Source organism: Ornithorhynchus anatinus, chromosome 1 (assembly GCF_004115215.2).
Source record: "Ornithorhynchus anatinus isolate Pmale09 chromosome 1, mOrnAna1.pri.v4, whole genome shotgun sequence".
Classification (NCBI taxonomy): Eukaryota; Metazoa; Chordata; class Mammalia; order Monotremata; family Ornithorhynchidae; genus Ornithorhynchus; species Ornithorhynchus anatinus.
Genome location: NC_041728.1, coordinates 182,219,226 through 182,242,374, shown reverse-complemented (window position 1 = coordinate 182,242,374; position 23,149 = coordinate 182,219,226). Strand labels below are relative to the sequence as shown.

Sequence of the window (23,149 nt, the reverse complement as noted above, 5' to 3'; positions counted from 1 at the left end):
AGGCCCCCCCGGGACAGGGTCCAACCTGATCTGCTTGGGTCCACCCCAGTGCCTGGCACATAGTAAGCGCTTAACAGATATCTCGATAATTATTATTGCTATCCACCCATCCGACCGACCAGCCACCCTTCTACCTACCCACCCCTCCATCCGCCCACCTCCCTGACCCCCCGTTGACGCCCTCTGTCCCCCACTCCCCGCCTCCCTCTCCTCTCTCGGCCTGGCTCATTTGCATTCCCCCGGCTCCCGGCTCCTCCACAAAGTGACCTCCGCCGGCACACGGCAGCGCCAGAGATCTCCTGCGCGACATCACAGGGACGACGACGGCGGCCCACTTGGGGGAGGGCAGGGAAGGACCGGCGAACGACGCGGGGGCCGAAGGGGGTAGGCGAGGTTGGGTGGGATGGCGATGGGGAGGACGTCCACCCACCCAGGCTCCCCTCCGCCAGGCCTCGCGTGGGGTAGCCTGACCTCAGACCCGCCCGGCCGGCCTGGGGCTGGGGGACTGAGCCGGGGGGGAGGAGGGGGCAGAGAGTGGAAGGGGTAGGGGGGTGAGAAGAGGGGCCCATCCATCTCCCACCCAACCCAAGGCCTCGCCCGCCCAGGGGGTCCGGTCCGGTCCTCCCGGACTCTGCGTCCGAAGACGAGTGTGTCTTTCTGGGGCGGGGGGAAGGGGGACGCGGGTTCTTCCCGGCCCGGCTCTGCCGCCCCCCTCGCCTCCCCTGCTTGGTATTTACACCTTTCCCACATTTGTGAGCTATTATCCCGTCCACGCGCTTAGTCACCGCCGAGCCAAGTGCCGTGGATTAGCTCTTTTAATCTTTCCTCCTAAATCAATCCTCCATTTCCCCTTAATCATAGCCGTGGCTCTTGCCTGAACTCGTAGAGCCGAGCTCGGTCCCTCTGGGGCTCGGCCCGGGGCCTGTTGAGATCCCAGGGCCGAGGCGGGGCGCTCCCCACGCCGTCCTAAACACTGCGGGTGGGGGAGCCGGGGTGAGGTGGGGAGGCCCCTCGATCCGAGCCCGTCGTTGGGCCGGGATGGTCTCTCTCTCTGTTGCCGAATTGTCCGTTCCAAGCGCTCAGTCCAGTGCTCTGCACGTAGTAGGCGCTCAATAAATACTACTGAATGAATGAATGAATGAATGAATGAGAGCTCCCCGCCTGCTGTGGGCAGGGACCGTGTAAGAATAATAATGATCATAATGACGGTATCCGTTAGGCGCTTACTACGTGCCAGGAGCTGTACTCGGCGCTGGGGTGGAGACAAGCAAATCGGGTTGGACACAGTCCCTGTCCCATGTGGGGCTCACAGTCTCAATCCCCCTCTTCCGGTGAGGTAAACTGAGGCCCAGACGAGTGAAGTGACTTGTCCAAGGTCGCACAGCAGACAAGTGACGGAGCCGGGATTAGAACCCAGGAGGTTCTGACCCCCGGGCCCGGGCTCTACCCACTAAGCCAGGTGGCTTCTGTGTCTGTTTGTCGTTCTATCGTCCTCTCCCCAGCACTTAATACAGTGCTCTGCACACAGTAAGCGCTCAATAAATACGCCTGACGGACTGACTTCCGGGGACCTGGGTCTTTTTTTTAATTTTTAGTGGTATTTGTTAAGCCCTTACTATGTGCCAGACACTGGGGTAGAGTCAGAGTAATCAGATTGGATATGGTCCCTGTCCCCCGAGGGGCTTCCGGTCTTCATCCCCATTTCTCAGATGAGGGAACTGAGGCCCAGAGAAGTGAAGTGACTTGCCCGTAGTCGCCCAGCTGACAAGTGTGCTCACTTAGCTCACTTAGAGAAGCGGCATGGCTCAGTGAAAAGAGCCCGGGCTGGGGAGTCAGAGGTCATGGGTTCGAATTCCAGCTCTGCCACTTGTCAGCTGGGTGACTGTGGGCGAGTCACCTCACTTCTCTGGGCCTCAGTTACCTCGTCTGCAAAATGGGGATGAAGACTGGGAGCCTCACGTGGGACAAGCTGATGACCCTGTATCTCCCCCAGCGCTTAGAACAGTGCTCTGTACACAGTAAGCGCTTAACAAATACCCACATCATTATTATTAAGTGGCGGAGCCGGCATTAGAACCCATGACCTTTGACTCCCCAGCCCGGGCTCTTTCCACTGAGCCACGCTGTCCATTAATCTTGATGATGTTCTCTTGTTTTTGTTATGTTTTGTTATGTTCTGTCTGGCTTTGTCATTTGTCTCCCCCGTTTAGACTGTGAGCTCATCACTGGGCAGGGATGGTCTCTCTCTGTTGCCGAATTGTCCATTCCAAGCGCTTAGTCCAGTGCTCTGCACATAGTAAGCGCTTAATAAATACTATCGAATGGCTGAATGAACAAATACTTCAGTTATCGGGAGGTTAGCGAGGGCAGTCCCGGGCTCACCATCCCCCTCTCCGGCGCTCTCCTCAGACTCTCGCTTCCCGGCAGGGGCTCGTGGTCCTCAGCCGGCCCCACCTGACTTGATCCATCATAATGATAATGACAATGACGGTTTTTGTTAAGCGCTTACTATGTGCCGAGCACTGGGGTAGACACAAGATAACCAGATTGTCCCACGGGGGGCTCCCAGTCTTCATCCCCATTTTCCAGATGAGGCCCAGAGAAGCGAAGCGCGGCGGAGCCGGGATCAGAACCGGTGACCTCTGCCTCCCAAGCCCGGGCTCTTGCCACTGAGCCACGCTGCTTCCCCGAGTCCACGGGGGGCTCGGGGCCGGGAAACCCCCCACCACACTGCACCCCTCCGAACCCCACCCACCCCTCCAGGCCCCAGGAGACCAGGCAGACCGAGAAAGGCAGGGGCGCCTGGGAGGTGAGGGGCGACAAGGAAAGGTGGAGGATTCCATGTGGGCAGGGCAGGGGAGGGAGTGGGGCAGTCAGTCAGGCGTATTTATTGAGCGCTTACTGTGTGCAGAACACTGGACTGAGTGCTCGGGAGAGGACGATAGAGCGACAGAACGGACACATTCCCGGCCCACAAGGAGCTTACCGTCTAGAGCGGTGGACGGACGTGAATAGGAATCAATAAATGGCGGATACGGACACAAGTGGCGTGGGGCTGGGAGGGGACGATGAATCGAGGGAGCAAATCCGGGCGACGCGGAAGGGAGGGGGGAGAAAAGGAAAAGAGGGCAGAGGGATGGAAGGAGGGAGGGTCAGGGTGGGAGCAGGGAGGACCGGGGGAAGGAGGGAAAGGGTGAGAGGGGGAAAGATTGGAGGCAGAAGGGAGAGGGATGATAGTAATGATAATAATAATGATTTTTGTTAAGTGCTTACTATGTACCAAGCACTGTTCTAAGTGCTGGGGAAGATACAAGGTCATCACATTGTCCCACGTGGGGCTCACAGACCTCATCTCTATTTTACAGGCCAAGTCACTGAGGCCCAGAGAAGTGAAGAGGCTTGCCCATGGTCACACAGCAGACAAGTGGGGGAACCGGGATTAGAACCCGCATCCCCCGACTTCCAGACCCGGGCTCTAGCCGCTAAGCCACGCTGAGGGATGGAGGGGGTGGGAGAAGGGAAGACTGGGGAAGGGAGGAGAGGGATGGATGTAGGGCGACAGGAGAGAGGGAGAGGGTGGGAGCGGGAGAGATTGCGGGAAGGAGGGAGAAGGACAGAGGAAGGGGGACGGGAGGGAGGGAGAGGGTGGGAGCGGGGGGAGATTGTTGGAAGGAGGGAGAGAGAGGGTGGGAATGGGGAAGATTGGGGGACAGGAGGGAGAGGGTGGGAATGGGGAAGATTGGGGGACAGGAGGGAGAGGGTGGGAATGGGGAAGATGGGGGGACAGGAGGAAGAGAGAGGGTGAGAATGGGGAAGATGGGGGGACAGGAGGGAGAGGGTGGGAATGGGGAAGATCGGGGGACGGGGGGAGAGGGATGGACAAAGGGGGCAGGAGAGAAGGAGACAGTGGTAGCTGGGGAAAATTAGGGGGAAAGAGGGAGAGGGATGGAGGGGAGGGGGGTAGGAGGAAGGGAAAGGGTGGGAGCCGGGGAAGGCTAGGGGAAGGACGGAGAGGGACAGGGAGAGGGTGGGAGAGCCGGGGACCATTTCTGCAAACACTAATCAACATCTTCCGGCGGCCGTGCCAGCGAGGAGCTGGGCCGATAATGAGGCGGCCTCTCGGCTGATTCCTGATTAATGAAGAGGCCGACGAGGGGCCTCTGCAGAGAGGGACACGGATCAGGCTTGGGGCCGCGGCGGAAGGAACATTCATCAGTTCGTTCATTCATCCGTTTCTTCCATCGCACTTATTGAGCGCCGACTGCGTGCAGAGCGCCGTACGACGCGCTTGGGAGAGGACAGTGCCCCAAGAAACAGATGCCTTCCCTGCCCACGACGAGTTTGCAGTCGAGAGCGGGAGATGGACATTAAGAGAAAGAAACGAATGGGACGTACTTACATACGCTCGTACCCCGAGGTCTCCCCGATGGTTTTCCCCATCCACCCGCCACCGAGCATGGGGGCAAGGGGTGGCGGGTTCGAGGTAGGATGCAATGGGGAGGGCCTCCCGCTCTGTCGGGGAGCGGGGAGAAAAGGCGGTCTTCGGGTTCCCTACTCAATCCGTCGATCGGTGGAATTTCCTGAGCCCTTCGTCATCATCATACTAATCGTCGCGGTATTTGTTTAGTGCCTACCGTGCGCTAGGCACTAAGCGGTGGGGTGGAGAGAAGCGAATCGTGTTGGATATAGTCCCCGTCCCACGAGGGGCTCACAGTCTCAGTCTCCATTTTACAGATGACGGCGATGAGGCCCAGAGAAGTGAAGGGACTCACCCGAGGTCACGCAGCGGACGAGTGGCGGAGCCGGGATTAGAACCCATGACCCGCTGACTCCCAGGCCCGGGTTCTAGCCACCGGGCCGTGCTTAGGGTGTGCAGAGCACTGTCCTAAAGTGCTTGGGAGGGTCCAGTAGAATTTAGACACCAGCCCTTCCCTAAGGGAGCCGCCAATCTGCTGCGCGCAGAGCGCTGTGCTAAATTCTCGGGAGGGTCCGGCGGAATTAGTAGACACGACTACTGGCTTAAAGGAGCTGATAGTCTACTGTGCTAAGCGCTTGGGAGACACAATCTCTCTTCTGTCTGCCCCGATTAGACCGTGAGCCCGTCAGAGGGCAGGGACCGTCTCTATCTGTTACCGATTTGTCCATTCCAAGCGCTTAGTACAGCGCTCTGCACATAGTAAGCGCTCAGTAAATACTACTGAATGAATGAATGAACAATCTCTGCCCTCAAGGAGATTCCTTTCTAGTGGACGCTAGGCTCAGCTTGGTTGTCCTGGAACCATGAGAACCATAATATTAAGAATAATAATGATGATGATGATATTTGTTAAGCGCTTACTCTGTGCCAAGCACTGTTCTAAGCGCTGGGGGAGATACGAGGTCATCAGGCTGTCCCCTGTGGGGCTCACAGTCTTCGTCCCCCTTTTAAAGATGAGGTCACTGAGGCCCAGAGAAGTGAAGCGGCTTGCCCAAGGTCACACAGCGGACAAGCGGCGGAGGCGGGATTAGAACCCACGACCTCTGACTCCCAAGCCCGGGCTCTTGCCACTGAGCCACGCTGCCTTCTCTGCGACTAAGTGGTCCTGAGGCAATTTGGTGAGCGGGGGGTTCATCACACATCCTCTCCCGCCCGGATTCCTGCATCAGCCTCCTTGGTGACCCCGCAGCCTCCTGTCTCTCCCCACTCCGGTCCGTACAGAAGCGGCGCGGCTCAGCGGCAAGAGCCCGGGCCGGGGCGTCAGAAGTGGTGGGTTCTAATCCCGCCTCCGCCGCGGGTCAGCTGGGTGACTTTGGGCCAGGCCCTTCGCTTCTCTGGGCCTCAGTTCCCTCATCTGGAAAACGGGGATTCCGATTGTGAGCCCCACGTGGGAGAGGGACTTTGGCCAACCCGACGACCTCGTATCTATCCCGGCGCTTAGTACGGTGCTCCGCACGCAGTAAGCGCTCGGTAAATACCGATTGAACGAATGAAGAAACAGTGTCCGGCACAGGGTAAGCACTTAAATGCTATTATTATTATTATGAAGGCAAATCGATGGGAGGAAGAGGAAGGGGAGGAAGAGTCCCTGGCATTCATTCATTCAATAGTATTTATTGAGCGCTTACTACGTGCAGAGCACTGGACTGATAGAGACAGTCCCTGCCCATTGACGGGTTTACAGTCTAATCGGGGGAGAAAGTCGGCACAGTCGGGGGGGCGGCACTGGGGTTGAGGGGCACGGGCTCGTTCCCCGGGAAAGGCGGGAGGCGGAGGGGTTTTCTAATAGGGCCTGATGAAGGGAAGAGGAGGCGGCCACCGATTAACCGACTGATGGCGAGTGCGGGAGTGAGACACTGAGACGCGGTGAAGCTGGAGGGGAGGAAGGGGGACGAGGACGAGGAAGGGGAAGAGGAGGAGGAAGGAGAGGAAGAGGCCTGGAGAGGGAGGGGAAGAGGGAGAGTCAGAAAAAGGCAGCCATGGGATCAGAGCGGGGAAGAGGTCTTAATATTAATATTAATACTACTAATAATATCGTTATTATCATTCAGAGAGGCAGCATAGTGTAAGGAGAAGCAGCACGCCGGAGCGGATAGAGCACGGGCTTCGGAGTCAGAAGGTCACGGGTTAAAATAAATGTTGGTATTTATTAAGCGCTTACTATGTGCCAAGCACTGTTCTAAGCGCTGGGGAGATACAGGGTGATCAGGTTGTCCCACATGGGGTTCACAGTTTAAATCCCCATTTTACAGATGAGGGAACTGAGGCCCAGAGAAGTTCAGTGACTTGCCCACAGTCACACAGCTGACAAGAGGCAGAGCTGGCAGTCGAACTCACGACCTCTGACTCCGAAGCCCAGGCTCTTTTCCACTGAGCCACGCTGCTTTCCAATAATGTTGGTATTTAAGTGTTTACTATGTGCAGAGCACTGTTCTAAACGCTGGGGTAGATACAGGGTAATCAGGTTGTCCTAAGTGAGGCTCACAGTCTTAATCCCCATTTTACAGATGAGGGAAGTGAGGCCCAGAGAAGTGAAGTGACTCGCCCACAGTCACACAGCTGACAAGTGGCAGAGCTGGGATTCGAACCCATGACCTCTGACTCCCAAGCCCGGGCTCTCTCCACTGAGCCATAATAATTGTATCCGTTAAGCGCTTACTGTATTCTAACCACGGGACCAAGGGCTGGGAGAGATACCAGGGGTTCAGATTGGACATAGTAAGCGCTCAATAAATACTATTGAACGAATGAATGAATGACACGGTCCCTGTCCCACACGGGACTCACGGATCACTTACTGCGTGCGGAGCACTGTACTAAACGCTTGGGAGCGTCCAATAGGACAGACACATTCCCTGCCCGCAGCGAGCTTACAGTCTAGAGGGGGAGAGAGGCCGGTTACACGTCCACCCAGCGGGACCTCAACGGGAAGGTCAAGTCGGCCAGGACCGGGGGCACAGCTCCGATCGGGACCGCATCTTCGATATCGGTCCATCCATCAGTCAATCAATAGCATTTATTGAACACTCTCGAATCTGCCGAATTGTCCATTCCAAGCGCTTAGTACAGTGCTCTGCACATAGTAATCGCTCAATAAATGCTACGAATGAATGAATGAATGATATCTGCCAATCAATTCCTCTCCTCCACTTCCAAGCCTTATTCTATTCTATTCTATTCAGTGGTATTTATTGAGCGCTTACTATGTGCAGAGCACTGTACTAAGCGCTTGGAATGGACAGTTCGGCAACAGATAGAGATAATCCCTGCCCACCGACGGGCTCGCGGTCTAATTGGGGGAGACAGCCAAAAACAATAGCAATAAATAGAATCAAGACTTATTGAAGGCCCATCTCCTCCAAGAAGCCTTCCCTGACTACGCCCCCCCTCCTCCCCTTCTGCCTCTCCCTTCTGCGTCGCCCCGACTCGCTCCTTTTACTCATTTCCCCCTCCCAGCCCCACACCGCTTAAGTCCCTATCTGTCATTGATTGATTGATCTTCATGTCCGTCTCCCCTTCTGATAATAATAATAATGTTGGTATTTGTTAAGCGCCTACTGTGTGTAAAGTACTGTTCTAAACTCTGGGGGGAGATGAGGCGATCAGGTTGTCCCACGTGGGGCTCCCAGTTTCAATCCCCATTTTACAGACGAGGTCAATGAGGCACAGAGAAGCGAAGTGACTTGCCCAGGGTCACCCAGCTGACTATTGGCGGAGCTGGGATTCGAACCCATGACCGCTGACTCCCAAGCCCTTGCTCTTTCCACTGAGCCACGCTGCTTCGCTCGTTGTGGACGGGGAATGTGTCTATTGTTCCAGTGTCCTCTACCCAAGTGCTTAGAACTGTGCTCTGCACTCAGTAAGCGCTCAATAAATACGATTCAGTGAATGAAAGAAGGGTGCAGAGCACTGTAAGAGACACTTGGGAGAGAACAATACAGTAGAATTGCTAGACATTCCCTATCCCGAGGAAGCTAGCCATCTACAGAGGAGAAAATATGAGGATATAGAGAAGCAGCGCGGCTCAGTGGAAAGAGCCCGGGCTTGGGAGTCAGAGGTCATGGGTTCGAATCCCTGCTCTGCCCCTTGTCCGCTGGGTGATCGCGGGCAAGTCACTTCGCTTCTCTGGGCCTCCATTACCTCATCTGGAAAACTGGGAGCCTCACATGGGACGACCTGATTACCTTGTACCTCCCCCAGCGCTTAGAACAGTGCTCTGCACATAGTAAGTGTTTAACAAATACCAACATTATTATTATTATTAAATTCTGTTGCCTCCCTTAGCTACAATATATTTTACTGTATCCCCTGTTAGGCTATAATCTCCTTGAAGCAAAATACTCTATCGTACTGTCCTCTCCCAAGTGCTTCGTTCAATGCATCGCACACAGTAGGCCCTCAATAAATATCATTGCCCGAGAGCCTTCAGTGGTGTCATTTCTGCCCCGAAGACCCTAATAATACCCTATTAATAATAACATTGTTATTATTATTATAACAGACGCATCCCCTGCCCGCAACGGGCTTCCAGTCTCAAAAGAGTCGAGAGTCGCCCCCTCCGTGGGCAGTGCCACCAAGGGAGAAGGAAGGAGATGCCATCGAGGGCGGTGATGGGAGCAGAAGGACCTGCCCCGCACCCCCTCTCCTGCCATCCTTCCCTCAAATCGACCCCAAATGTCACAACTGGGCCTTCCCGCCCCCCTAACGCCAACCTACTCCCTGCACCCCGATCTCGTCCACCTCGCCGCCGACCCCTCGCCCTCGTCCTGCCTCCGGCCCAGGACTCCTTCCCCCTCCCCATCCGACGGACCACCGCTCTCCCCCCGCCCTCAGCGTCCTCCTAAAATCACACCTCCTCCAAGAGGTCTTCCCTGACTGAGCCCCCGTTTCCCCTACCCCCTCTCCACCCCCGGCGTAAATCCCAACGCGAGGCCGATCCCCCGCTCACACCTCCTACTCCGGCCCCATTGTGAATCTTAGCTTTCAAGCTAAGCACTTACTATGTGCCAAGCAGTAATAATACTAATGTTGGTATTTGTTAAGCGCTTATTATGTGCAGAGCACTGTTCTAAGCGCTGGGGGAGATACAGGATCATCAGGTTGTCCCACATGAGGCTCACAGCCTTCATCCCCATTTTCCAGATGTGGTCACTGAGGCCCAGAGAAGTGAAGTGACTTGCCCACAGTCACCCAGCAGGGATTCGAACCCATCACCTCTGACTCCCAAGCCCGGGCTCTTTCCACTGAGCCACGCTGCTTCTCTAAGAGCACTGTTCTAAGCTCTGGGGGAGATACAAGGTCATCAGCTCTCTCCTCCTACCTGTCCTCGCTGCTCTCCCACTGCATCTCAGCCCGCACCCTCCGCTCCTCGAACCCCAACCTCCTCACCGCGCCTCGATCTGGTCACTCTCGCCGCTGACCACCTCCTCCCTCCTGCCGGGAGCTCCCTCCCCTTCCCATCCGACAGACCGCCGCTCTCCCTATCTTCAATGTCCTCCCTGATTAACAGTAATTAATAATGGTGGTATTTCTTAAGCGCTTACTATGTGCCGGGCACTGTACTAAGCGCTGGGGTAGAGACAGGCGAATCAGGTTGGACACAGTCCATGTCCCACAGGGGATTCACAGTCTTAATCCCCGTTTTCCAGATGAGATCACTGAAGCCCAGGGAAGTGAAGTGACTTGCCCGAGGTCACGCAGCGGACGAGTGGCAGAGCTGGGATTAGAACCCAGGCCCTGTGAAGTCAAGTGGTTTCTCCAAGAAGCGGTGTGGCTCAGTGGAAATAGCCCGTGCTGGGGAGTCAGAGGTCATGGGTTCTAATCCCGGCTCCGCCGCTTGTCAGCTGGGTGACCTTGGGAAAGTCACTTCTCTGTGCCTCAGTTCCCTCGTCTGGAAAATGGGGATGAAGACTGTGAGCCCTACGTGGGACAACCTGATGACCCTGTATCTATCCCAGCGCTTAGAACAGTGCTCGGCACATAGAAAGCACTTAACAAATACCAACATCATCATTATTATTATTATATTCTGTTGCCTTCCTTAGCTACAATTTATTTTATTTATTCAATTCAATAGTATTTATTGAGCGCTTACTATGTGCAGAGCACTGGACTAAGTGCTTGGAATGAACAAGTCGGCAACAGATAGAGACGGTCCCTGCCGTTTGACGAGCTTACGGTCTAATCGGGGGAGACGGATGGACGAGAACGATGGCCATAAATAGAGTCAAGGGGAAGAACACCTCGTAAAAACAATGGCAACTAAATAGAATCAAATATTCTAAATAGAATATTCTAAATAGAATAGTATCCCCTGTTAGGCTATAATCTCCTTGAAGGCAAAATACCCTATCTTACTGTCCTCTCCCAAGTGCTTCGTTCAGTGCATCGCACACAGTAGGCTCTCAATAAATACTATTGCCCGAGAGCCTTCAGTGGTGTCATTTCTGCCCCCAAAACCCCAGTAATACCCCATGCCTTGGTCCCAACAGAGGCTTCCCCTCCTCCCCTTCCTGCCAGCCTATCGGTCAGTCAATCGTAGTTATTATCAATAATAATAATGTTGGTATTTGTTAAGCGCTTACTATGTGCCGAGCACTGTTCTGAGTGCTGGGGGAGATACAAGGTCATCGGTTTGTCCCACGTGAGGCTCAATCCCCATTTTACAGTTGAGGTCACTGAGGTCCAGAGAACTCAAGTGACTTGCCCAAAGTCACCCAGCTGACAGGTGGCGGAGCCGGGATTAGAACCCAGAACCTCTGACTCCTAAGCCCGGGCTCTTTCCCCTGAGCCATGCTGTTATTGAGCGCTGACTGTGTGCAGAGCACCGTATTTAGTGCTTGGGAGAGTACAGTAGACACATTCATTCATTCATTCATTCAATAGTATTTATCGAGCGCTTACTATGTGCAGAGCTCTGTACTAAGCGCTTGGAATGGACAATTCGGCAACCTTCCCCGCCCACAACCAGTTTACAGTCCAGAGGGGGAGATGGACGTTAACAGAAATCAATAAACGAAGGATACGGACATAAGCAGAGTGGGGCTGGGAGTGGGGGGATGGAGGAAGGGAGCGAGTCGGGGCGACGCAGAAGGGAGCGGGAGGAGAGGAAAAGCGGGGCTTAGTCAGGGAAGGCTTCTTGGAGGAGGCGAGCCTGCAGTAGGGCTTTGAAGTGGGGGAGAGTCATCGTCTGTGGGATTTGAGGAGGGAGGGCGTTCAGGACAGAGGCGGGACGTGGGCGAGAGGTGGACGGCGGGATGGGCGAGATGGAGGCCCAGGGAGAAGGTTGGCGTGAGAGGAGCGGAGTGCGCGGGCCAGGGTGGAGAAGGAGAGCAGCGAAGTGAGGAAGGAGGGGGCGACCTGATGGACGACTTCCCTTCCCAATCTCCCCAGCTCCCAACCAGACACCTTCAGAGCTCCCTTGTATCTGCGAGGCGTCGGGTGGGTCGGGGATTCCCGCCGCTGAGGCCTTCATTCGTTCGGTCGTATTTATTGAGCGCTTACCTTGTGCAGAGCCCCGTCCTGAGCGCTTGGAAAGCACAATGTGTTGTCAGTGGAAGCCAGTCACCCCGAGACCACAGTCCAGGCCTCCCGGCTCAGCGGGGAGAGCGCGGAGGACCCCCGGAACGGAAGAAGGGGACGCCTCCCAAGCGCGGAGTACGGTGCTCCGCAAGGAGCGCTTGATAAGAACGATCGGATGGACGGAAGAGTGGCAGAGAACGTGCCAACCGACTCGGCTCTATTGTCCCCTCCCGTGCGCTCAATACAGTGCTCTGCCCACGGTAAGCGCTCAATAAATCCGACTGACTGCAGCGACCCTGCCTCTGAAAGGACTCGGGGAGTGAACGGGATGGAGGAGAGGTGGGAGGGGGCACAGGGGAAGGGGTCGGAGATATTTCAGGGCAGCGGCAGCCACAGAGGCAGCTTCGAGGGACTGGGGGAGGGAACACTTATCAGAGTAAAAATAGGTTGGAAAATGTGACATTTATTAACTTGGATTCCGGAGGAAAGGTCACAGCGGAGTGGGGGAGCGGGGGGAGAGCGAGGAACGGGGAAAGGAGGAGGAGGAGGGGTTGGGGGAGACCTTTCCCGACCCTCGCCCCAAATCCCATCGCCCTCCCCGACATCCTCATCTCCCCCCACCCGGGAGAAGACCCCCCCCGGCTCCCCCGTCCCCCTTCCCGTCCTCCGGCCCTCTTCCTGACCGACTGGGATCCGGCCGGGATGGAACCCAGGAGTCTGGGCTGCGGATGCCGGAGGGGAGGCCTGAGAGGGAGGAGGGAAGCGTGGAGGGAGGATTGAAGGATTGATTGACTGAGGAAGGGCCCGTGGGGGTGGGGAAGGGGGGGCGCAGAGGGAGGAGGGAATAATCATCATAATAATTATTATTATTCTAGTATTTGTTGAGAAGCAGCGTGGCTCAACGGTAAGAGCCCGGGCTTGGGAGTCAGAGGTCATGGGTTCGAATCCCTGCTGGGGGACTGTGGGCAAGTCACTTCACTTCTCTGGGCCTCAGTTCCCTCATCTGTCAAACGGGGATGAAGACCGTGAGTCTCACGTGGGACAACCTGATTACTCTGTATCTACTCCAGCGCTTAGAACAGTGCTCTGCCCACAGTAAGCGCTTAACAAATACCAACATTATTATTATTGTAGGGGAGCACAGAGAGAGGAGTTTAGTGGGGGGGAACAGGCCCGGAGACTGAACCGAGTGGGAGGACGAGAGCGGGCTGAATTTATGATAATAATAATAATAATGTTGGTATTTGTTAAGCACTTACTACGTGCGGAGCACCGTTCTAAGCACTGGGGTAGATACAAGGTCATCAGATTGTCCCACGTGGGGCTCACAGTCTTAATCTGTTTTAGAGGAAAGAGGCCGGGCTTGGGAGTCAGAGGATGTGGGTTCGACTCCCGGCTCTGCCCCTTGTCTGCTGTGTGACCTTGGGCAAGTCACTTCACTTCTCTGGGCCTCAGTTACCTCATCTGTAAAAATGGGGATTAAAAAAAATGGTGAGCCCCACGTGGGACAATCTGATTACCCTGTATCTACCCCAGGGCTTAGAACGGTGCTCAGCACATAGTAAGCGCTTAACGAATACCATAATTATTATTATCTTTATTATCATTAATCCCCATTCTCCAGATGAGTCAAGGCGGCGGAGATTCCGTCCCCCTCCTCTCCCGGCCGTCAGCCTCTCCCCACTCTGCACTTGGCCTAGGCCTAAGCCTCCGGGGCTCAATCCATCCATCGACCCATCCAACCTATGTATTGAGCGCTTTCTAAAGAAATAACTAACGAGTACAATAACGCTGGTATTTGTTGAGCGCTTACTACGTGCCGAGCACCGTTCTACACCCTGGGGTGGATGCGAGGGCATCGGGTTGTCCCCCGTGGGGCTCGCAGTCTTCATCCGGCGCTCAGAACGGTGCTTGGCACATAGTAAGCGCTGAGCAAAAACCATCATCATTATTATCCCCATTTTACAGGTGAGGTCACTGAGGCCCAGAGACGTGAAGTGGCTTGCCCCGAGGTCCCACGGCGGACATCTGGCGGAGGCGGCATTGGAACCCACGTCCTCTGACTCCCAAGCCCGGGCCTTTCGGCTAAGCCGCGCTGCTTCTCCGTGCAGAGCGCTGTACTGTGCGCTGGGGAGAGTCCACTGCCACCCCCGAGTCACCCAGCACCCCCAGAAAATCTCCGAGGATTCGCCTAAAGGTGAGGGAATCTCCTCTCACCTGGCCCTCTTCCTCCGTGTCAGGGGAATCCTCCGCCCCCCACAATCTTCTCTCCTCCCGGGGGCTGACCACATTATCCTCCCCTCCTCCCCCCATCCCAGCCTCTTCCTTCATTCGACCGTATTTATTAAGCGCTCACTGTGTGCAGGGCACTGTGCTAAGTGACAAAGCCTGGCCACCACGAGGTCACAGTCTAGAGGGGGAGGAGACGGACATCGATACAGATAAACAGTCAGCAATACGAATCCGTTCTATTCCCCCCTTTCCACTCCCCTTGTGTCCTCCTACCCGCCGCCCTCTTCTCCCTCCCTTCTGCTCCCCTTCCTCTCCCAGCCTCCCTTCTCTTTTCCTTCTCTCCTCTTCCTTCTTCTCCCCTCTTTCCCCTTCCTCCTCCTCCTCTCCCTCCAGCTCCCCCCTTTCTTCTTCCCCTCTATTCCCACTCCTCCTTCCCCTTCTCCCCTCCTCCCCCCTCCCTCCAGCTCCCCCCTTTCTTCTTCCCCTCTATTCCCACTCCTCCCTCCCCTTCTCCCCTCCTCCTCCTCTCCCTCCAGCTCCCCCCTTTCTTCTTCCCCTCTATTCCCACTCCTCCCTCCCCTTCTCCCCTCCTCCTCCTCTCCCTCCACCTCCCCCTTTTCTTCTTCCCCTCTATTCCTACTCCTCCCTCCCCTTCTCCCCTCCTCCTCCTCTCCCTCCAGCTCCCCCCTTTCTTCTTCCCCTCTATTCCCACTCCTCCCTCCCCTTCTCCCCTCCTCCTCCTCTCCCTCCAGCTCCCCCCTTTCTTCTTCCCCTCTATTCCCACTCCTTCCTCCCCTTCTCCCCTCCTCCTGCTCCTCTCCTTCCAGCTCCCCCTTTCTTCTTCCCCTCTATTCCCACTCCTCCTTTCCCTTCTCCCCTCCTCCTCCTCTCCCTCCAGCTCCCCCCGTTTCTTCTTCCCCTATATTTCCACTCCTCCCTCCCCTTCTCCCCTCCTCCTGCTCCTCTCCCTCCTGCTCCCCCTTTCTTCTTCCCCTCTATTCCCACTCCTCCCTCCCCTTCTCCCCTCCTCCTGCTCCTCTCCCTCCTGCTCCCCCTTTCTTCTTCCCCTCTATTCCCACTCCTTCCTCCCCTTCTCCCCTCCTCCTCCTCTCCCTCCTGCTCCCCCTTTCTTCTTCCCCTCTATTCCCACTCCTCCCTCCCCTTCTCCCCTCCTCCTCCTCTCCCTCCTGCTCCCCCTTTCTTCTTCCCCTCTATTCCCACTCCTCCTTCCCTCTCCCCTCCTCCTCCTCTCCCTCCTGCTCCCCCCTTTCTTCTTCCCCTTTCCCACTCCTCCTTCCCCTTCCTCCTGCTCCTCTCCCTCCTGCTCCCCCTTTCTTCTTCCCCTCTATTCCCACTCCTCCTTCCCTTTCTCCCCTCCTCCTCCTCTCCCTCCAGCTCCCCCCGTTTCTTCTTCCCCTATATTTCCACTCCTCTCTCCCCTTTTCCCCTCCTCCTGCTCCTCTCCCTCCTGCTCCCCCCTTCTTCTTCCCCTCTATTCCCACTCCTCCCTCCCCTTCTCCCCTCCTCCCCCTCTCCCTTCAGCTCCCCCCTTTCTTCTTCCCCTCTATTCCCACTCCTCCCTCCCCTCCTCCCCTCCTCCCCCTCTCCCTTCAGCTCCCCCCTTTCTTCTTCCCCTCTATTCCCACTTCTCCCTCCGCTTCTCCCCTCCTCCCCCTCTCCCTCCAGCTCCCCCTTTTCTTCTTCCCCTATATTCCTACTCCCCCCTCCCCTCCTCCTCCTCCCCATCCTCCTCTCCTCGGGGACTGAGACACAAACCCCCCACTCAGCAGCACAAAGATGCCATTGATTTACAACCCCAACACCACCTGCTAGGACCAGTTCTCTCCTCCTCCCCACACCGGGGCAGATAGGACGACGGGACTCTCCACAAAGGGACGGTGCACACGGGTGGGAGCCCCCCCACCGGCAATTGTGTGTGTGCGTGGGGGGGAGGGACTCCCATTCCCACCCACTCCCGCTCCTCAACCCCAGCCCCGACAAGGTGGGAACCCTGTGGGGGGAAACAGCCAAGGGGAGAAGGGAGAGCAGCGTGGCTGGTGGGTGGATCACAATTGTGCTCCACAACACCTCAGGAGAGTAGGTTGCCAAGCCACCTATTTCCTGAGCAAAAGGGCCCCCTCTTTTCCCAGCCTGCCCCCCCCATCTTCCCCAAAGAGCTGCCTCATTCTCCAACTCATCCCCCCCTTTTCGTCCTCTTATTTCTCCTCCTCCTCCTCTTTCTTCATCTTGATCCCAGTCCTCCTCTTTCTTCGCCTTCATCACCACCACTGGTTTGTTCTGGGCCTAATTCCATCTGGAAATCACTCAGAACGCCCCAGTGCCCCTCCAGTCAGGGACCCAGAGTCGGTCGGTGCGGGGGTCCAGCGGCTGACGTCACCCAGCTGGGGGGAGACCGGCGTTCCGGAGGCCCCCGCTGTGTCATCCCCTCGCCCCCCGACATTGTGCCAGCCGGGTAGTAGACTCCTTTGGCACCCCCACCCCAGCAGCACAGTGGGGACAGGAGTGGTTGAGGCAGAGACTCGCCCTCCCCCCCCCCCCGCTCTGAGACAGACCCACTCACACCTGGCCGGGGGGTGGGAGGTGGGGGACCTCGGATCCGACGGGCCTGAGACCCCCACATTCTGCGTGAAGCACTTCATGTGAGTGTTGGGCATCGACACGGGACCACGACACACATGCACAGTGCTGTGTGTGTTGGGGGGGGCGTTGTGAGGAGGAGAGTGTGGAGGGGGGAATTGGATTAAGGTGTTTATAGCAGAGTCTCGGGTGGAAGGATTGAGAGAGGGGACGAGCCTGGGAAAGAGGCAAGTTCGAACCTGAGAGAAAGAATGATCCCCAAATGTTACCTTTCCTCTGTGGAGACCCCCCACCCCGGGTTGCTCTTGGAAACCCACAGAGGTCTCGCTGGGCTCTGGGAAGCCTCTGGAACCCCTCGCTGACACTGTGGAGACCCCCAGGGGCTCTAAGGAGCTCCAAGGGGGTCTCACTGAGCTCTGGGGAGCCGCCGGGACCTCCTGCTGACACCGTGAAGACCCCCCCCCACCAGGTTTCCCAGGGGCTCTGAGGAGCTCCAGGGGGTCTCCCTGAGTTCTGAGGAGCCTCCCAGGGCCTCCTGCTGACCCTGTGGAGAGCCACCATGGGTCTCTCGGGGCTCCAGGGAACCCCCCAGGCCTTCCTACTGGCACTGGGGTGACCCCCTGGGTTTCCCAGGGGCTCTGGGGAGCCCCCGGGGGGGCTCTCTGGGCTCTGAAGAGACCCCCAGGGCCTTCCTGCTGACACTGTGAAGACCCCTTGGGTCAGCGTGGATGTGCAGCTCAGCTCTACGTGTGCAGTCACCCTCTCTGTGCGGGAGACGGTGGGCGGGGGGACGGGGGGGCTGAGAATAGGCGGGTGCCAGCCGACTGTGCACGTGGGGATGCGGGAGCACGAGTGGAGCTGGAAGCCCCGGGAGCGCGGGAGGAAGTGGAAGAAAGCGAGAAGGTGTCGGAGTGAGAGGGGAAAGTGTGGGCGGGAGCGGGGAAGAGGGAAGGAGGAAGACCGCGGCGAGCGCACCAGGAGTTCTGGAGTCGGGGTCATTGGGGTCCCCGGGGAGGGGGGAGGTTGTTGGCGTCGACGCTGCGCGGCTGCTCTGAGCTTGACACCTCGGCTGTGCGGGCTGCATGAGGGGGTGGGGAGGGGCTGGGGGGAGGCAGGTCGGGGAGGGGAGGGGCTGGGGAAGGGGGTCCCAGCCCAGTGGGCCCGGACGAGGCCCGGACCCTCGTGGCAAAAGCCCGGGCTTGGGGAGTCAGAAGGACCTGCCTGTTGACTCGTTTTGATGACCGTCTCCCCGCTTCTAGACCGTGAGCCCGTTGTCGGGCAGGGATTGTCTGTCTCTCTTTGTTGCCGAATTGGACTTTTCCAAGCGCTTAGGACAGTGCTCTGCACCCAGTAAGCGCTCAATAAATACGACTGAGTGAACGAATGAAGGACCTGGGTTCCAATCCCCACTCTGCACTTGTCTGCCGGGTGACCTTGGGCAAGTGACTTCACTTCTCTGGGCCTCAGTGACCTCGTCTGTAAATTGGGGATGAAGTCCGCGAGCCCCACGTGGGACCACCTGATGACTGTGTATCTATCCCGGTGCTTAGAACAGTGCTTGGCACATAGTAAGCGCTGAACAGACACCACCCTGATTGTTATTATTATTGTTGTTACCCTCGAGGAGCAGGGGCAGAGTCGGCCCGACCCTAGACCCGGCTGCCCCGAGTCCCCCGACCCTCCGCCTCTGTCCCTTCCCCTCCCCGCGGTCCGGGGGGTGCGGGCGTCGGGGCTGACCCTCCGTCACCCTCCGTCAGCCTCTGCGGCTTCCGTGCCCACCTCGGGGAAGCCCAGAGCGACGCTCCACCGGGCAGGGTGGGCCGGGCCGGCGGGGAGGACGGTTCGGAGGACGGCGCGGAGGAGGCGAGGCCCAGCTTGGGGGGGTGGCGATGGGGGAGGGAAGGGGGCAGCCCTAGCCAGGACTCCCCCTTCCCCTTCTCCACCGCAACCCGGAGTCGGGGGAGCCACCGAGGGTCGGGGGACCCGGGCCCGGAACTTGGGATCGGATGGAGGGAACCTCGCCTGCTGTGCGACCTTGGTCAAGTCACTTCATTTCTCTGGGCCTCAGCTCCCTCACCCGTCAAAGGGGGCTGAAGACTGTGAGCCCCACGTGGGCCAGGGACTTTGTCCAACCCGAATAGCTTGTCTCTACCCCAACGCTTAAACCAGTGCTTGCCGCATAGTAGCGCTTAAGAAATACCACCATCATTATTAGGAGCAATTATCCATCATCGTTAGGGTACGCGTTGAGCGCTTCCTTTGGGCCGAGCACCCTACTGAGCGCTGGGGGTGGAGAGAAGCGAGTGGGGTTGGACACGGTCCCCGTCCGGCGGGGGGGGGTCCCGGCGTCCATCCCCATTTTCCAGACGAGGTCACCGAGGCCCAGGGAAGCGAGGCGACTTGCCTAAGGTCACGTGGCGGACAGGCGGCGGAGCCGGGAGTGGAACCCAGGACCTCCTGACCCCCGGGCCCGGGCTGTCATTCATTCAATTCATTCGTTCAATAGGATCTAGGGAGCGCTCACTACGCGCAGAGCACTGTCCCGAGCGCTTGGAACGGACAATCGGGCAACGGAGAGAGACCGTCCCCGTCGCCCCAAGAAGGACGCGGGGGAGGAGGTCGGGGACCGGGCCGGGGCCGGGCGGTGTCCCGGGGACTCACCACGGAGAAGTTGCTGGTGGAGCATCGGTGCCCGCTGAAGTTGCAGCTCTTGAGCATGTCGGCCAGCTGGTGACCGGTGCGGTTGAGGATGTCCACCATGTCCGGCTCGGGGTAGCGCAGGCCGGCGGCCCGGTGGCCGTCGCGGTCCTTGGGGGGTAGGCCGGTCAGGTTGGCCAGGTGGAAGATGTCCGCGTCGCTCAGGGCCGAGTGGCGGAAACGGTTGATGTTGCAGAGGGTGACGGCGGGGAAGCCCAGGGCCGGGGTGGCCGCGTCCAGGGAGGCCAGGTGCGGCCGGGCCAGGTAGCCCCGGGCCGAGCCCGCCGCCTGGTAGAGGCAGGCGGCCAACGAGGCCAACAGGGCCAGCGCCCAGAGCGCCCGGCGCAGTCCCCGGGGCCCGCGGCCGCAGACGCGGCCCAGCCCGTGCAGGGAGCTGGACCGGGCGAAGGTGGCCAGGTCTCGGGGGGCCGGGCCGGACCCGGACCCCCCCAGCAGCACGCTCTGCTCGTCCCCCTCCTCCTTCGCCTTCGCCTTCGCATCCTCCTCCCCTTCCTCCGAAAATTTGATTTTGCACACAATCTCGATGGGCATCGGGGGGGAGGTGAGGGGCTGGGGGGGTCCCCCCGAGGCGGCTCTTCCCTTCTCCGCGGAGGGTCCCCAAAACTCGCCCCGAGAGGAGGGGCGGCCCGGGGAGGCTTGGGGAGGCAGCGGGAGGCTCGGAGAGGCAAGGGGGAGTTTGGGGGAGGCAGGGGGAGGCTCGGAGAGGCAAGGGGGAGTTTGGGGGAGGCGGGGGGAGCACGGAGGGGCAGGGGGAGCACGGAGGGGGGGGGGGTCTTGGAGAGCCGGGGGGACCTGGGGAGAGGAAGGGGAGTCTGGAAAAGGCAGGGGGAGTCTTGGGGAGGCAGGGGAGTTTTGGAGAGGAAGGGAGAGTCTCGGATTATCAGAGAGAGTCTTGGAGAGGCAGGGGAAGGACGGAGAGGCAAGGGGAGTCTCGGAGAGGCAGGGGAAGCGCGGAGAGAGGCAGGGGGAGTCTCGGAGAGAGGCAGGGGGAGTCTCGGAGGGGCAGGGGGGAGCCTTGGAGGGGCAGGGGGAACCTTGGAGAGGCAGAAGGAGTCTTGGAGAGGCAAGGGGAGTCACGGAGAGGCAGGGGGAGTCTTGGAGAGGCAGGGGGATCCTTGGAGAGGAAGGGAGAGTCTCGGAGAGGCAGGGGGATCCTTGGAGAGGAAGGGAGAGTCTCGGAGAAGCAGGGGGAGTCTCGGAGAGGCAGGGGGAGTCTCGGAGAGGCAGGGGAAGCCCGGAGAGAGGAAGGGGGAGTCTTGGAGAGAGGCAGGGGGAGTCTCGGAGAGGCAGGGGAAGCCCGGAGAGAGGCAGGGGGAGTCAGAGGAGCGGCTCACACTCTCCCGGCAGCTCCGCAGCCCGGGCCACCTCCTCCTCCTCCTCCTCCTCCTCTCCTCCTCCTCCTCCTGCTCCGCCGCCGCCGCCGCCGCCGCCGCTTGTCTCTGTCGTCGATCGTCTCTTTGCGGCTTCGCTTATCAGGCCGGGCACAGCTGTCAGCCCCTGCGTGTCCCCCCGCCCCCCCGCGAGGGCCGCTCCTCCGCGGGGGCCGCTCCCGGACCCCGCCCCCACGCCAAGCTTCAATCATTCGGGACGCGTCCACGGCCTCCCCGGCCCGGCCCGTGGCGGGGGGCGGGATGGGAGGCGGGGGGGTGTGGGGGGGGGTCGGGCGGGGGGTCTCCGGGGTCGCCCCGATCCTGCTGCCCTCGCCCACCCGATGGGGCCCTCGCCCAGCCCCCGCCAACCGTCGTGGCCGGAGGGGCCCGGCCGGGGCGCGCACCCCTTTCCCCCTCCCCGACTCCGGGGGGTGGGGTGGGGGTCCCAAACCCGCCCGCCCCTTCCCCGGTTCGGCTCCCTCAGCCACTTTCCGAGGCGGTGCCAGCCATGCCACTTGTTTGAATCTCTGGAGTTCCCAGCGAGAGGAGGGAGGTTAGCAAGCCAGGGCAAGGAGAACCGGCTTCCCGGGAGCTGCCGCGGGCCGACCCGTCACAGGGTCCCGCTAGCCTTCGCCGGCAACCCGCCATGCTAACCTGGAAGCCCCCTCTGCCCCTTCCTCCCCCGGCCCCGGACCTTCGGAGGCGGGCTTGTCATAAACCGTTACCGACGGCTCCCCACCCACCTACCCACTCCGGGGCCGGAGGGTTTAATAATAACGATAATAACAATAATAATGATAATTGTGGTATGCCGCCTCCTTCTTGAAGAAGAAGGAGGAAGAGAAGAAAGAGGAGGAGAAGGAGAAGGAGGAGGAGGAGAAGGAGAAGAAGAAAAGGAGAAGAAGGAGAAGAAGGAGGAGAAGCAGGAGAAGGAGGAGAAGAAGAACAAGGAGAAGAAGAAAAGGAGAAGGAGGAGAAGGAGGAGGAGGAGGAGGAGAAGAAGGAGAAGGAGGAGAAGAAGGAGGAGGAGAAGGAGAAGAACAAGGAGGAGGAGGAGAGGAGAAGAAAAGGAGTAGGAGGAGAAGGAGAAGAAGGAGGAGAGGAAAAACGAGGAGAAAGAGGAGAAGAAGGAGAAGGAGAAGGAGAAGAAAAGGAGGAGGAGAAGAAGGAGGAGGAGGAGAAGAAGGAGGAGGAGGAGAAGAAGGAGGAGGAGGAGAAGAAGGAGGAGGAGGAGGAGGAGGAGAAGAAGGAGAAGAAGGAGAAGGAGAATTGTGTGGTATTTATTAAGCACTTTCTATGTGCCAGACACTGTACTAAGCCCTGGAATGGATACTTTCTAGACCTTAAACCCACTGCGGGAAGGGACTGTCTCTCTTTATGGCTGATTTGTACTTTCCAAGCGCTTAGTCCAGTGCTCTGCACACAGGAAGCGTTCAATAAATACACTTGGAAGAATGAAAGGTCGGACCCGATCCCCTTCCCCCATGGGGGCTCGCAGTCTCCATCCCCATTTTCCAGAGGAGGTCACCGAGGCCCGGAGAAGTGAAGCGATTCGCCCAAGGTCACCCAGCAGACAGGTGGCAGAGCCGGGGTCAGAACCCACGGACCTTCTGGGCCCCAGGCCCGGGCTTTACCCTACTATGCCGTGCTTCTATCGTGCTCTTTAGGGTTGCCAAGGGCAGACCGGTGTGGGGGCGACCAGGGAGAGAGGGAAGGGAGAAAATGGGGGGGGGGGGTCTTAGAGAGGTGGAGGGTCGTGGGGGGAGAGAGGAGCAGTGGAAACTAAGGAAGAGATCAGATTCGTTTTTCAGAAGCAGAGGGGGGGTGGTCCAGCTGACCACCGTGGAAAGGGACTGGATTTCTGTTCTGTCTCTGCCGTCCCCCACCCCTGAAAAATGTTCCCCACTGGAAGGGGAGGGAGGGAGGAGGGGTAAAAAAAAGGGTGGCTATCTTAGGGGGTTCGGGGGGCTAGGCCGGCCTGAGGTTTGGGGGGGTCGCGGGCCCCTCCTGGAGGGGGGTGAGGGGAGAGGTGTGCGCCTTCGCGGGGAAGGGAGCACATGTCCCCCTGGGGAGGGAGGAGGAGCGCTGATTAATCGGAGCACTAATGAGCAGCGGGGAGGGGAAGCCCGGAGGGAGGGGGGAGGCGGCTCCATCGATCCAACGCCGCGGAACCAGCAGCAGGGGGAAAAAAAATACGAAGTGAGAAGGGAATCGATCTGAGGGAAACGGCAGC

General features: G+C 58.6%; 1 protein-coding gene across 1 annotated transcript in view; it reads right to left on the bottom strand.

Annotated features, from left to right (window-relative positions):
* Positions 1 to 20,213, bottom strand: part of ASIC4 (acid sensing ion channel subunit family member 4) — a 40,712-nt gene extending 20,499 nt beyond the window's left edge. The window contains exon 1 of the mRNA XM_029053009.2: positions 19,490 to 20,213. Within this exon, the coding sequence (XP_028908842.1) occupies positions 19,490 to 20,077 (588 nt within the window). The 5' untranslated portion in view covers positions 20,078 to 20,213. The remainder of the gene's footprint in view (positions 1 to 19,489) is intronic.
* Between the last annotated feature and the right edge of the window lie 2,936 nt (positions 20,214 to 23,149).